Source organism: Loxodonta africana, chromosome 16, assembly GCF_030014295.1.
Source record: "Loxodonta africana isolate mLoxAfr1 chromosome 16, mLoxAfr1.hap2, whole genome shotgun sequence".
In the NCBI taxonomy this organism is placed as follows: domain Eukaryota; kingdom Metazoa; phylum Chordata; class Mammalia; order Proboscidea; family Elephantidae; genus Loxodonta; species Loxodonta africana.
This window is the reverse complement of record NC_087357.1, coordinates 68,802,139-68,816,717: the sequence shown is the minus strand read 5'-3', so window position 1 is coordinate 68,816,717 and position 14,579 is coordinate 68,802,139. Positions and strand designations below refer to the sequence as shown.

The 14,579-nt window shown below is 53.1% G+C and overlaps 1 protein-coding gene across 2 annotated transcripts; it reads left to right on the top strand.

The window, feature by feature from the left end:
* The first annotated feature begins 773 nt into the window (after positions 1-773).
* Positions 774-13,170, top strand: TBATA (thymus, brain and testes associated). Of its 2 annotated transcripts, XM_023547043.1 has the most exons (10): positions 774-820; positions 2,119-2,354; positions 4,368-4,523; positions 5,399-5,478; positions 6,789-6,797; positions 7,362-7,538; positions 9,471-9,552; positions 10,285-10,429; positions 11,368-11,420; positions 12,804-13,170. In XM_023547043.1, exons 1-10 carry the CDS (start codon positions 774-776, stop codon positions 12,887-12,889), a joined length of 1,071 nt encoding a protein of 356 aa, XP_023402811.1. In that variant the 3' UTR covers positions 12,890-13,170. The 2 variants fall into 2 exon arrangements, with proteins under 2 accessions (XP_023402811.1, XP_003409362.1); XM_003409314.2 differs by lacking the exon at positions 6,789-6,797 and having other exon boundaries at positions 5,399-5,484.
* Positions 13,171-14,579: the final 1,409 nt, after the last annotated feature.

The following is a 14,579-nucleotide window of genomic DNA, read 5'->3' as shown; positions in this document are numbered from 1 at the left end:
CTCCTAGACTGGGGGAATAGTGATGACAAGGACCTTCCCCTAGACCCAACAGAGCGAGAAACCCTTCCCCTGGAGATGGCACCCTAAATTTGTACTTCTGGGCTCCTACACTGCGAGAGAATAAATTTCTCTTTGTTAAAGTGATCCAGTTGTGGTACTTCTGTTATGGCAGCACTAGATAACTAAGACAGCTCCTTTCCTACCCCATCTCCCCACTTTTCTCAGAAATAGCCGCTAACTGAACTCTGTATTTAGCATTTCCTCATCTTTTTTTTTTTTTTTAGTTTTATCACATATTTATGATAATTTTGCTTGCTTTGGAACTTTTTTTTTAAGATCTTGTACTATACAGGGTTCAGGAACTTGCTTTTTCCTTCGCTTAGCATTATATTTGTAAGTTCGATCCATGTATTTGTGTGTCGCTGTGGTTCTTTCATTTCCATGGTGCAAATGTAGCACAGCTTATTTATTAATTCTCCTACCATTGGCCATTGGGATGGTCACCAGGTTTTTGCTATTTTGAGCAATGTTAGTATGAATATTCTTATAAATAGTCCCTATTGCACATCTGCAGGATTCTCTCTTGGATATATATCCGGGAGAAGAATCGATGGGTGATATGGCATATGCAAATGTTCAATTTTACAAGATACTGCCAATTTTTTCCTCGAAGTGTCTGCTCCATTTACACTTCCATGAGGGTTCCCACTGGCCACATTTTCTTCAACACTGGTATTAAGTGCATTGGTCTTTATTCCATTAGAAATCCTACAATGGCTACAGAGGTCAGGACCCAATTGACTGAACATCCACTGATGAGGTAAGGCCCCAAATGCCTGCCTGGATGACTGAGAAGGCGATAATGCAGGGGTGGGCAACACGGCAAAGGTGAAAGACGAAGTGATCTTGGTGGAACGCAGCAGACTAGGTGTCCAAGAGAAGCAGGCCTCTTTCACCTTCCACTGCCATCAGCCAAGTCCCAGTAGGTTCTCAGGCCCAGATAGCCCGGATCAAGGGCTGTCCCATCTTTGGTAGGGAGGTGGTATGATGCCAGGGGAATAGAAGTCCTGAACACAGGAATCCCAGCGTTTCTCAGGGGGTGATTTCCTCCATTAGTTGCAGGTAGAGGAGGCCAGCTAACTGATTTTCAGAGAAGGTTTGCTTTATTTGTTTAAGCCCCAGGTCCCTTAGAGGTGAATCAAGAACAGAACAGGAAACTCAGGGGCCTGGTCAGCGAAGTTCTTGCGGGGTCCTGGGGCAGCATGCCTTGCTTAGCGTATCCAGAATCCAACCATCTTCCTCCAGAGGGCCTCCCTTCAGCTAGGGCCACCGGGAGAAGGGAGTGCAGACAGCAAGCAGGCAGGTGGTCCCACCAGACCCTGGGTGGGGAGTCCCCATCTTTGCATCCTTGCTGGACTTACCTCTTCCGCTGGGGCAGAGGCTCGGCACTCTCAGGATGGGAAGGGTACAGGGTGGAGGACAGGGAACGTGAGATGGCTTCTCACCAGCGAAGCGAGAGCTTGAAGCTTCCCTGCAGCGTCTCAGCCCTGACAGCTGCCTCCCCAAGAGCTGCATCTCCTGGGAGGGGCTCCCAGAGGAAAAGAACTTGATCAGGTGGTCTGGCCTTGGCTCCAGTTTTGACTTCTGGACACAGAGTCTAGGCAAAGACTGCCCTTGAGGGCAGGGGGGCGGGTGACAGCCCATAGCTGGCTTCTCCTTAGCTGCCAACAGCTTGGCTGGGGGAGAGGCCCTTACTGGGGTCAGCCCCCTGCCACTGGGGTATATATAAGGTGCCTTTGCTCCAATCCCAGGTGTTTGGATGAAGTAGGTGGGTCTGTGGCTTCTCTTTCTGTCTTTAGAGATGGTCTTGGGAGAAAACTGGGGCCCTGGGATATTCCATCTGAGCTCTCTCAAATGAATCCTAGCTCCCTACTAAAGCATCTTAGGACAGGAGGGTCACTGGGACTGGATTGCACCAACTGGGAAGGGATTCTGAGGGAGTTTTGTGTACCATGGGGGTTTAACAAAACTCTGGAAACTATATTTCAGAATGTCTCAGGAACGGACTCTGTAATAAGCTCTGAGCTCCATTCACTTCTCCTTGACTCTCTCCTTCAGTCCAAAGGCTGAGCTGAAGACAGAGAAGAAATCAGGGTCCAGGCCACGGAGCCACGGGGACAGCAGGCCACAGAAGGAGCTGGTGATTCCAGGCATTGTGGATTTCGAGCTGACCCAAGAGGCAGTGAGGGCCCCCAAGGCCCAAACCCCTGGTACCTACCGCTTTGGGCGCCTCAGCCACCACTCCTTCTTCTCCCGGCACCACCCCCACCCCCAGCACGTGACCCACATCCAAGGTAGGGCTGGGGCTGGATCTGGCTGCTGGTGGTGGTGGGGGCTCACTAACTGGTCTGAGAACTGGAAAGGGAGTATTTACCCCAGCCCGTTTTCAATGCCCCAGAGAGGACAGGAGCTTGGTCAGGGTCACAGAGCTGCCAAGTTGCCAAGTCTGACTCAAAGCCAGTGCTCCTTGTTGCCAGTCCAGGCTCCTTCTCAGAGGGGGCTGGAGAGAGGCACAGGCTCCAAGGACAGGGCTCACGCCCCCTGCAGGATTCTCCCCATTTTACAAATCAGAGAAACTGCTGTAAGTCTGCCCCAGAGCTGCGCTCTGTTGTCTAAACCAGGCTATTTCATCCACTTGGCCATTTGTCCATCAGATACTGAGTGTGAACTATGGGTCAGGCGCTTTCTTGGTCCTGGTGATATAACAGTGAACAAAATATAGTTCCTGCCCTCGTGGAGCTGGCAGTGGGAATGAATAGGAAATAGAGAAGGTGTCAGAGTGCCTAAGTGCCAAGGCTGGGGAGGGGAGATTTCTAGTTTTAAAAGGTACTCAGGGAAGGCAGCCCAATAATATGACATTTGAGCAAAGAATGAAAGGAAGAGAGGGCTGAACTATGTGGATATCAAGAGGAAGAATGTCCCAGGCAGAGGGAACAGAAAGTACAAAGGCCCTGAGGCAAATGCCCTGAGGCAGGAGCATACTGGCTCTGGCTGAGGAACATCAAGGACTCAGAGTAAACGAGAGAGGAGAAAGGAGATGGTTATGTGGCCCTTGTAGGCCAATGTAGTCATCATTAAGCCATCTCACTGGGTCAGGTAGAAGCCACTGGAGGATTAAGAGCAAAGACGTGATAGAAGTGACATATTTTAACAAGGTCACCCTGGCCTCTGTCTCGATGGTGGCTCAGACCAGGAAGATACCAGTAGAAGAGTTACTTAGTGGTCCTCTTCAAGAGAAACAGAGAAAGTAAGGCCGAGAGGATTGCCGATTGATTGCAGGCGAGGGGTCAAGGTTTCTGGCCCCAGCAACTGGAAAACCAGAGTTGTATTTACTGCGACAAAGAAGTGGGGGTAGGGGTGGTACAGCACAGGGCGGAGGAATCAGGAACTGTGTCTTGGACATGTGGAATATGAACTATGAGATTCCCTTTAGACAGTTAGGTAGAGGTGAGTATAGGCAGTTAGACCTGGAGTCAGGGGAGAGATGCAAGCGTGCAAGCCGTTGGAGTAGAGATGGTGTTTAAGTGGCCTGCTGGATGAGACCATCCTGGAGTTCATGTAGTATAGAAGAGCAGGGCCCGTGGACTGAGCCCTCGGTACCCCCAACACTGAGATGAAGTAGGAAGAACCAGAAGAGTAGGGTGTCCTGGGAGCAGAAGGAAAGTACTTCAGGAAGGAGAGAGTGAGCAACCACATTAAGTCCTAACCATGCTGGTCCTCAAAGCTTAACTATTTCAATCATCATATAGGAATCTCTGGTCCTTAGGCCAGACCGGTCTTCATGAGTAAACCTCACAAGTAAACCTGCCTTGCCACCTCCTGCAGGCAGCCCCGCACTCAGCTTTGCCCAGGGTAACAGAGGGTCTAGCTAGAGCTGGCTCCCTGTGATTTGAGCCTTTGGCCCTCCCATCACCGACTGTGACTTCATGCTCCCACCCCCATGTCCTCATGTTTCAGTGGCCTAGCCCTGCCTGGGTACTCACACCAGCAGTTCTTTGCCCTGCCACAGAAAGCCAGAGGGATCCCTGGACTAGGGTCCCAGGAAGCCTGGGTTCTTATCTCACCTCTGCCTGACTGGCTGCATGACCCTGATGTGTCCCTTCCTCTGTCCACGCTAAGTGTCCCCACGGGTAGGATAAGCGCCTGATCTAAGTGGTTAGAGTTGGGAGCTTCTTCTAGCTCTAATGATCTGTGGTTACTGAACGAAGTGGGGCCAGTGCTCTCCCTGCCCACTGGCCTCCTCCCTGCCATCCAGAGCTCCTGGGATCCACCCAGGTCCCCTTCCTACAGCCTCTAACCCTTCACAGATCTCACCGGGAAGCCCGTCTGTGTTGTCCGGGACGAGTTCTCTCTGGCCCCATTGCCTCCGGCCCTGATCTTACCCCGCTGTCTGATGGGGATGCCCACCATCTCTGTCCCCATTGGAGACCCACAGTCCAATCGGGACCCTCGGCTTTCTTCTGGTGGGTACTTGGGCCACACACCCTCCCTCCCTTAGAACTCACACTGCTCACGAGGGCTGTCCCACCTGGGCAAGTGCCTGGGGAGGAGAGGGCCCCCACTCTGTTCCTCATCTCCTTGGGCAGATACATCTCTGCATTACTCCCCACTCCCCAGGTCCTAGCCTTCAGAAATGCACCCCTGCTTGCATTCCAGGCATTTGAAGAGTAGTAAGCAGATTTGGGCAACAGTCATGTGACATACAGCTATAGACAGGAAGGCTATTGGAAGTATTAGTAACCCCTATGCTCAGGCCAAACAGAACAATCGGGCACAGTGCTGAAGCAGCTTTCTGGAGGCTTCAGCTGTGCCAGGCCTCGCCCTTTCAGAGAGTGGGGTGTGGGAAAGTCAAGTTGAGGTGGGGCGATTCTGGGGCGGAGCCGGCACAGCCAGTGCAGGGCAGAGAGATTCAGATGACATGAGGCTGCGGTTCTTTGCCAACCTACTGGGGAACAAGTGCAATATTTTAATAACAGGCACAGCTATAGCTGCTGAGTCTCAGTGCTGGCTACAGGTACCCAAAGAAGCAAAACCACACACATCTAGGCACACCTAGCCAAATGTTCCCCAGTGTCTCCCAGTAACACCACAGGCTAAGACCTCAACATCAGCCCCTTCTGGAGCAACTGCACACAAACACACATCTTCTAATCCCTAATCCTCCTTCCTGAAGGGCACGCCTGCCCATTTCCCTTTAAGGTGCAGGGCAGGGAGGCTGGGAAGGAGGAGCCCCCTCTACTTACCACTCTCATATCCCTCTCATCACCTGGTGCCACCAGGAGGGGAGGCAGGAGGGGTCCCAGATACCAGCTGGCAGGATCTTGTGTCTTCCTCCCAGAGACCTGGAAGAGGGAGTTAAAGGACCTGGCTTCCCGGGTGGCCATCTTCACCAAGGAGAATGAGATAAAGAACAAAGAGGTGAGTGCTGAACTAAGGCGCTTGCCTGGGACGAGGTGAAATGGATCCATCCCTTTGTAATACAATAATCCCTCCAGAGTAGGTTCAACCCAGCCGATTGAGGCTCTGCCCTTGGTACTGGGCAGGAGTGCCCATGAACACAAATGTAAGGGAGGAAAGTCACAGTGGGAGTTCCAAGGAGAGAGAGAACGTGTCCAGGTGATGGAACCCAAGAATGATTCATAGAAGAGCTGGCACTGGGGGGCCCTCAAATATAAGGGGGATGTTTAAAAGTAAATTGAGGAGCATTCTGGGCAGAGGCAACTGGCACAAAATCACAGGGATGGGGAAAGAGAAGTGTAGGTTATAAGTCGGCAGCAATGGGGGATAACATAGCAAGAGAGCAGGGCTTTGAAAGTGAGGAGGAGATGCCTGTACTCAAATTCTGAGCTTAGTTGAGTCTCTAATCTCATAAGGAGTGGAGAGTCATTGCAGGTTTTCAAACAGGGTGGGGGTGACCTCCTGAGGGCTATGTGGTGATTAAACAGTAAAGATAGTTGGAAGGCAGCTTGAAGGTGGCTGGATGCCATCTGCAGACAGGCCTGGCCCTTTGGGTCTGGTCCCACCCCTTGTCTTGGGCAGTCAGAATGGCCAATTGGAGGCCTGGCTTCCCGTCCCTGCCCTGCGGCTGACTCACCGAAGGCTCACGGCCAATCAGCTAAGCTGTCCTGGTTTCAGTTTTCTTATCTTTAAAATGTGGATATGGATATTACCAGTCTTAAGTGAAATTGCAGGGCAGGAGCCCCCAACCTTGTGCCCAGAAGCCTGACTAGGGGAGGGTTTCCCAGGGCAAAGCAAAGATGCCAAGCTGGGGAGTGGAAAGGACCTGGAGGCAGCTGAGCTAGAAATTAAGGTAGGCAGGGGGCTTTAGCACAGGGTACTATTTCTAAATCTCTAATGGAGGGGGTGGGGGGATCAGCAGGGAGGATCTGCCCTGGAGGAAGCAGGACCACCAGGGGGCGCCAGCTTTCAAACTTCTGATGCTGACTTCCAGGAGGAAGAGCTTTTGTTTAAGCCTTAGAGGGGAGTTCTGGTGGCACAGTGGTTAAGAGCTTGGCTGCCAATCAAAAGGCTGGCAATTTGAATGAACCTGCCTCTCCTTGGAAACCCTACGGGGCAGTTCTACTCTGTCCTATAGGGTCGATCAGAATCCACTGGATGGCAACGGGTTTGGGTTTTTATAACAGAAGGGAAGCCCTGGTAATGCAGGGGTTAAGCACTTGGCTGCCAACTGCAAAGTCAGTGATTCAAACTCACCAGCTGCTCCACAGGAGAAAGATGTGGCAGTCAGTTTCTGTAAACATTACAGCCTTGGAAACCCTGTGGGGCAGTTCTGCTATGTCCTATAGACTCACTATGGGTCGAAATCAGCTCCCCAGCAATGGGTCTTTATAACGGAAGGTGGGACAAATGTTTAATGCACTTGGCTGCCAGCTAAGAGGTTGGAGGTGCTGGTCCATCCAGAGCGTCTTGGAAGGAAGGCCTGGTGGTCTATTTCCCGAGTATCAGCCACTGAAAACTCTGTGGAGCACAGTTGTACTCTGACACACATGGAGTTACCACGAGTTGAAATCGACTTGGTGGCGATTGGTTATAACAGAAGGACTCTGCACTGGGAGAGGGTCAGGGATGCTGAAGGGGGGCATCTGGGATGAGGTGGAATGCCCTGGATGATACCTCAGGTCCCTGGCAATGCTGTGGTGCTGTGTCCAGGAGGGAGGGAGGGTGACACTGTAGAGGGAGAGCCAGCAGGACACCTGGAGATGCGACCTGGACTCCTCATTTCTTCCCTGCTTTCTCCCTCCCCATCTTGATACCCGGAGTCTCTGCCACTTTTCTTCCAGCAAAAGGAGGAGCTGCAGCGAGAGCAGGGAGCAAAGTACTCAGCTGAGACTGGGAGGCTCATCCCAGCTTCCACCCGTGCCATCGGCCGCCGCAACTCCCGCCAGGGTCAGCACAGCCACCCTTCAGGCCGAGATGGAGGCGTCCAGACATTTGTCCTGCAGGACCAGGAGCTGCTGGTGAGATGCAGGGAAGGCTGGAGACTGCAGGCCCTTGGGAGACTAGGGTGGTTCCTGCTCCCACCTCTCCCACCTAGGATGCCTACAAACTACTTGAAGGTGTGGCTACTCCCGGGAGACTGTCACCTTAGACTTCTTAAGACTCAGAAACCTCAGACTTGGGCATCAGGAGCCTGGGCTCCAGTCCCCTGCTGTCTCCAGGTTTCTGCATAGCCCCTTCTCTTTCTGTGGAAGTCCTTTCCCCTCTCTGGGACTCCACTTCCTCATCTGTGCAAGCTGGGATGCCTAAACACATTATCATCGAAGGTCTGCTCCAGCTGTGGCATTTGATGGGTTCGTGAAGGGAGCTATAAAGGTGGAATGAGAGGCGTTGGGATTGAAGGTCCTGCCTAGTGTGTTCTCATGACGGTATGCTGTACCCTATAGCACTGCAAGGCTGGTCCCAGCCTTGTCTCCCCACATTCTAAGGAGTCTGGCCTATGCTTAAGCAGAACACAAAGCCTACCTGCTCCGTGTTCAAGTTCCCCCATCAAGGCCTGAAATGAATCCATTGCTCATTCTCATGAGTTAAGGCATCAAACGTCCCTGTTCGAATGCACACATGGTCTCCAGACACTGAGCCAAGCATCTCAACACTTTCTTTTTGTCCAGTGCTTCCAGGCATGTGGTCTCTTTGGAGACTGAAAACTGGCCAGTGAAGTAGAGAGAGCAGACAGGGCCTGGGATCCCCATGCCACAGGTGGGGAGACTGAGGCCCTGCCAGGTGACATTGCTTGGCCCAGGTCCCCAGAGAGAGAGAGCAGCATAGCTGGGACTAGAATACAGTACTTTCTCCACCATAGGGCCGCCTCACCTTGCCTGGAATTAGGTTCTCGGGTTCCGTGGGGAGGGGGCACAGGGCAGGTAAGTTGGATGCGGAGAACAGGGAAGGGCCCAAGGGTAGCTCAGGGTGGGTAACCACAGTGGGTGGGTACCTGGGGCTGAGGGTGGGCACCCAAGCAGGCACAGGCCTGGAGATAGGCCTTGGACATTTACCAGTCTGCCAAGGACAAGGCAGACCTGCTGGGGACAGACAGGCCCCTCTGGGTCCTGAGAAGACTAGCTGCCAAGCACTGAGGGAACCCCACTCTCCTAGGACTCCACGGGTTCCACCTCCCACCGAGAACCCCAACTTCAGCCAGCCATAGCCACTGCCGCCACCAGCAACCTGGCCTAGGGATCCCCCATAGCCCATCCAAGACAGAGCCGGATCTTTTCTCAATGATCCTTGACTGGCAAACATGGGAGAAAATGGGCCTTGAAGTGGCAAAGTTGCCAAAGGCTAAGAAGGAGGCTGGGAGCCAAGTGTACACGCTGATCGGCAGGAAGGCGCCCCAAACCAAGTCATGTACAGAGCGAGACAGCCCTGACCTTCAGGCCACCCACTGGGACCACCTCAACTCTTTGCCAACACTTCCAGACTTGGGGAGCTTCAGGGTGGGGAGATCTGTGGGGTTCTCGAAATCCCCAAGCCAAGGACTGGGGCATTTTGGACTCGGTGCGTCTCTGAGGGGCTGCCTGGCCAACTCTGACTTTGCCTTCCCAGTGAGGGGCCCCAGGGAGACTCCTGAAGGGGTGAGGGGTCCACATATCTGGTTTCTGAGGCCTAGTCCTGCCACAAGCTCCCTGCTACATGTCCTCCAATCTTCACCTGTCCTGTGGGAGACCAAGAATTCTTCTCCAGGGCTGTTGGAAGGGATAGCCCTCTGTGACACGCCAGGTCCCTTGCAGAGGGGAAGCAGGGACCGTTGTGGGGAGCAGTTTAACCAAGCATGTGGCTCTGGGAGCCCGCTGTGGAGGAGTAGCCCTCACGCCCTCTGAAGCCTGGTTTACCTGGGCTCCTGGCCACACCTGCTAACCAGCCCACTGACCACACCCTCCGCCTGCCCGCAGATCCTGGAGCTCCTCTCCCAGATCCTGCAAACAGACTCACTAAGCGCCATCCAGTTCTGGCTCCTCTCTGCTCCCCCAAAGGGTAAGGGGGGCAGCTGCTGAAGTCCCGTCCTTCCTCTGGTTCCACAGGACTCTGATGTCACTTGGCTTCCATGACAGGGAGTCTGGGCCTCTTCTTATTTGGAGCCCCAAACTAACGCTTTCTAGCTGCCAACGGCACTGTCTCTCCTCCCCCGTTCCTCAGCAGGGTTCCCATGACCTCTGTCTTTGAGGGGACCCCTTCATGCTGAGCCCACCTAGGCAGCTGGGAGGGAGAAACCTAAGGGCCAGACTTTGCCCTACACAGCCTCTCACATCACCACTGTGGGACACACTGATACAAATACACGTACCTAAGAACTCACACATATGCTCATGGACACCAGAATCCACATCCAGTGTGCAGGGGACGATGGGGGCGGGGGGGTAGTAAGTGGAAGGGGAGGGGTGAGGAAAGTGAGAGCTTATTGGAGAAAGCTTCCTGGAAAGCAAAGGAAGAGGCCTGATGGCTTCCCAGAGAGGGCCAGGTGGTGGCCAGGAAGCCCAGAGGGGCACAGGAACAAGGCACACACATGACTGTGCACTCAAAGAGGGGAGTGGTGGGGGGCTGGGGCTCTGCCCCCATGAGGACCTCAGAGCAAAAGGTGAGAGGGTTAGAGAAAGCTGCGCTGGAACAGGGTTGGGCAGAAGTACTGAAGGCCCTGCCCCATTCAGGGGCAGGAAGGGCACCCTCGGGGTCCTGCCCTGAGAAACTTGCCTGGGGCTGTGCTTACAGAAAAGGACCTGGCGCTGGGGCTCCTGCAGACAGCAGTGGCTCAGCTTCTCCCCCAGCCCCTAGTCTCCATTCCAACAGAAAAACTCCTGAACCAACTTCAAGAAGCTCAAGATACACCCCAAGAGAAGCAACAGCAATACTACAGGTAAGCTTCACCCCCCTCACCTGCCCTCTGTTCCCAGAGGCCCTCCCAGGTGAGGGGATGGGCCCAGAGAAGGGAGCCTGGTGGTGGCTCCAATCCTACCACGGAGCTGGAAGACCTGCTGGGCCAGACCAGACTCAGAGCTGCTGGCTGCGAGGGAGGCCCGAGGGAGTCACCAATGTCTGTGGCAGCAGCGCAGGGCTGGATAAGATGTGTCTAGCCCCCCAAAAACCTCGGTGTGGGGAGACACAGGTAGACAAGTAATGCTAACACAAGGCAGGCAGAAGTTCCTTTCTGTGGGTGTTAGATGCTCAGGTGAGAACGATTACAAATTGGGGGAAGGGAGGTGAGGGAAGGCCTCACAAAGCAGAGGAGTAGGGCCCAAGTGTCAGCAATGTAACTCACAATATGGAGTTCCCACTCTGCTTGCCTGGCCGCTGGGCATTTTACATCTTTCTAGTCCACACAGTGGCCCACTGAGACAGTATTGCATCCATTTTACATGAGAAAATGACCTGCCCAAGTTCACCCAACTGGTCAGCAAAAGATTTGGGATTCAGACTCAGGCCTGTCTGACTCTAAAGCTATTGTTCCCAAGCCTAGCAGGGCTCAGGGTCACCCTGGGAGCATGTTAAAATGCAGACTCCTAGACCTTCTAACACAGCAGACTGGGCCTCGCTTTACAGCTCCAGGGATCTGCCAGGCCTTGGTTCTCTGTGGTTGAGGGAGGCAATGGAGTCACAGTTGTCTGAGTCTACCTTGGAGTGGGACAGGAAGTCCACCTGGTGACAGCCATAGGAAGGTGCTTTGGGGGTCCCGAGGAGGGGCCACTCTTGCCTCTCTCTGGAGTGGACAGCTGACTGCACCCCATTCCTCACCTTGCACTCTGCCGAGTACGTTCCGGCCTCAACTCCCCAGCCTCTCCTATCATTTGCTTGTAGTCAATCCCTGAAGAAGACGAAGAGCCCACCTGTACCAAAGAGCGAAAAGCCAGGTACGATTCCCCGCAGTGGGTCATCTGGGGGCTCCCTGCTAGATTCCTCAGGTAGTCAAAGCACCTTGGAGGTGGGTCCCTGCCCAAGGAAGTTGCTCATTTTGTCCATTCATTCATTTGTTCAACCATTCAACAAATACTTGTTTAGCACCTACTATGTGCTGGGCTTGGAAACCCTAGTGGCGAGGTGGTTAAGTGCTACAGCTGCTAACCAAAACGTGGCCAGTTTGAGTCCACCAGGTGCCCCTTGGAAAGTCCATGCTGGGCTCTGCGAATGACAGGGGAAGCATTCAGACAACTTCTTGTCTCCTGGAGCTTACTTCTATTGAGGAGGGGGGCAGACAACACACGAGAAAACCATCTGAAGGGAACAGGAGCTAGAAGGAAAATAAAGCAGGGTGATGTGATGGATGGTAAGAGGGAGGGGGTTGGGGAGTGAGCTCCTGGAGCTGAAGGCTGGAAAAGATCCAGTCACCTAGGTTTGGGGGCCCTGCAAGCAGAGGCCACGCAAGCCTGGAGTGTTTGGGGAAGAGCAAGTGTGCCGGGGAGCCAGGCCTTGTGCCAGGGAGCCAGGCCTTGTGCCAGGAAAGTGGTAAGAACTGAGCTGGGCAGCAGGGGTGGTTCACACGGGCCTGGTGGCTCTCTCAGTGGGGTGCCCTGAGCCACGGGAACATTTTAAAACAATCTCTCTGGCTGCAATGTAGAGAATGGACCATGGGGGTGGGAAGCAGGAAGGAGGCTGAGCAGTAGCCCGAGAGGGTTGGGGGGGCGGTACTGGAAGGGAGAGTTGCTGTTAGCTGCCTTTGAGCAGATTCTGGCTCCTGGCAACCCCATGTGTGCAGAGTAGAACTGCTCTATAGGGTTTTCAAGGCTGAAATTTTTCAGAAGCAGATCACCAGGCCTGTCTCCCAGGCATCCCTGGGTGGGTTCGAACACCAATCTTTTGGCTAGTAGTTGAGTGCTTAGCTCTTTCCGCCACCCAGGGATTAGCCAGAGGAGGTAGTAAAGGGATATCCGAGATGTGCCCCATCCCCTCCCACCCAGCTAGAGTGTGAGGACCCTGTGGGCAGCCTGAGATCCCACATGCTGTCAGTGTCTGGCAGAGAGTAGGAACTTAACTGATATGGTATCTATTACCTGCCTTTTGAGAGAGGGTGGTGGTGAGGCTCAGAGAAGGGAAGCAGCTCGTCCCGGGTCACCAGCAAAACCGAGAGCAGAAGCTGAGCTTAAGCCAGGTGTCTTCCCCTGCCCCCAACCTGCTCTCACATGTCGGCAGTGGCCTTGCAGGGAGGAAGGGTCTGCTGGGCCCCCGGGGCAGCTCCCGCCAGGGCCTGGCTCCTCCTTGTTGTCCTCTCCTGTCTGCTGCCTCTCCCTTCCCCGCAGAGTACATTGGAACTGCGGAAGTTCTCCGGATGCACTCAAGCCAAGACTCAGAAGACAAAGCATCGGAGCCGAAGGCAGAGAGCTGAGCGGTCCCTGGTTGCAAAAGCTGCCCCCAAAGTCAAGAGTACCTTTGCCCCTACCACCTGAAGAGCAGTACCTGCTTTCCTACTGCATAAAAAAAATATAAAAGAGTCCATTAAATAAAATACCACCCTCCCTTAAAGAGGACTGTACCGCTCTCCCATCAGTAGATGGCGTGTGTTTGTTCCAAGAGAGGGGTTGGGCTGCACTGAGCCAGCCCCACTCCCCTGGAGAAAGCCCCAGTGCTACTGCTAGCGTAGGGCTTACCTGGTTCTCTTATGTTCTAGAAAACCCAAGCGTAGAGGGTTGTTGAGGAAGCCTGTGAAAGGGGCTATGCCCCTCCTGGAGCGAAGACACGGGATTCTGAGTAGAGGTCAGGGAACCCACAGGCAGTCTCATTACTCATTATTGGGCTTCTGCCATGTGCCAAAGGAGCCCTGGCAGCACAGGGGTTAAAGTGCTCAGCTGCTAACCAAAATGTCGGCAGTTCAAACCCACCAGCCTTCAAAACCCTATGGGATAGTCTGTCCTATAGGGTTGCTATGAGTCAGAATCAAGTCAATGGCAGTGGTTTGCTTTGGTTTGCTTTTTTTTTAGAGTGTGCCAGCACGGATGCAGAGACTTATGTAATAACTAGTAATGAGCTCTATGTGAATTGTTCTACACAATTTATATGCAGTAATATATTTGATTCTCCCGAAAACCCTACGGGTGGAGTATTTATATCATCACCCCCATTTTACAGATGAATAACTGAGCCCAGAATGGTGAAATAACTTGTCCAAAGTCACACAGTTAAGAAGTTGCAGAGCCAAGATCCAAACCCAAGCTATCTGGCTCCAGTGTCCCTGCTTCTAACCACTGCAGTCTGCTGCCTTACGTACTGTTAGCTGCCATGGAGTCGATTCCAACCCATGGCAACCGCATATGTACAGAATAGGACTGCCCCATTTTTTTTTTATATAGTGTTTTCAGGGTCCTTTATAGTGTTTTCAGGGCTGTGACCTTTCAGAAGCAGATAGCCAAGCCTTTCTTCCGAGGCATCTCTGGATGGGTTCGAACTGCCGACCTTCCAGCTAGTAGTCAAATGCTTAACCGTTTCAGCCACCCAGGGACTCCTTACAAAAACCAACCATCACCAAAAGCTGTGGTTACATTCCCGAAAAGGTAAGAGGTTAGCAAAATGATGGTTGGCAAGATCAAGGAGGCAACAGGCATTATAAATGTGATCGGGCTTTCAGCTGGAGTGCCTCTGTAACATCTGGAGAAGATGAGCTGACCCTCTGGGAAGCCCAGTGTCTTTCATGAGAGTTCTGTAAATTCCCTGGAAAGGGGAGGAGGGCAGTAAGTGTTGAGGATTTAGGATTTTGTGCTCACCTGTGTCTCTGACTCAGTTTGGCCCATGGATTATGTCTCCATTTTACCCTTGCTGGCCCTGGTCCACATCACATCATTTCCGATGGATTCAGTCCCTCTGGATTTTGGCAAAGATCCCATTCACACAAAACTTTGCATGCAGCAGGCTTCAGTCAGGATCAGGGGATGGATGGGGACTTGCCACGAATCTACAAACAGCTTCACATTGAATATTAGATCACCTGGTTTTTCAAAGTCTGGTGGGGGTGTTTCCCTGGCTGTAACACCCTACTTAACAACTGTGCCCCTTGCCATCTTGCCGCCTGTCTCTTCTGTCCT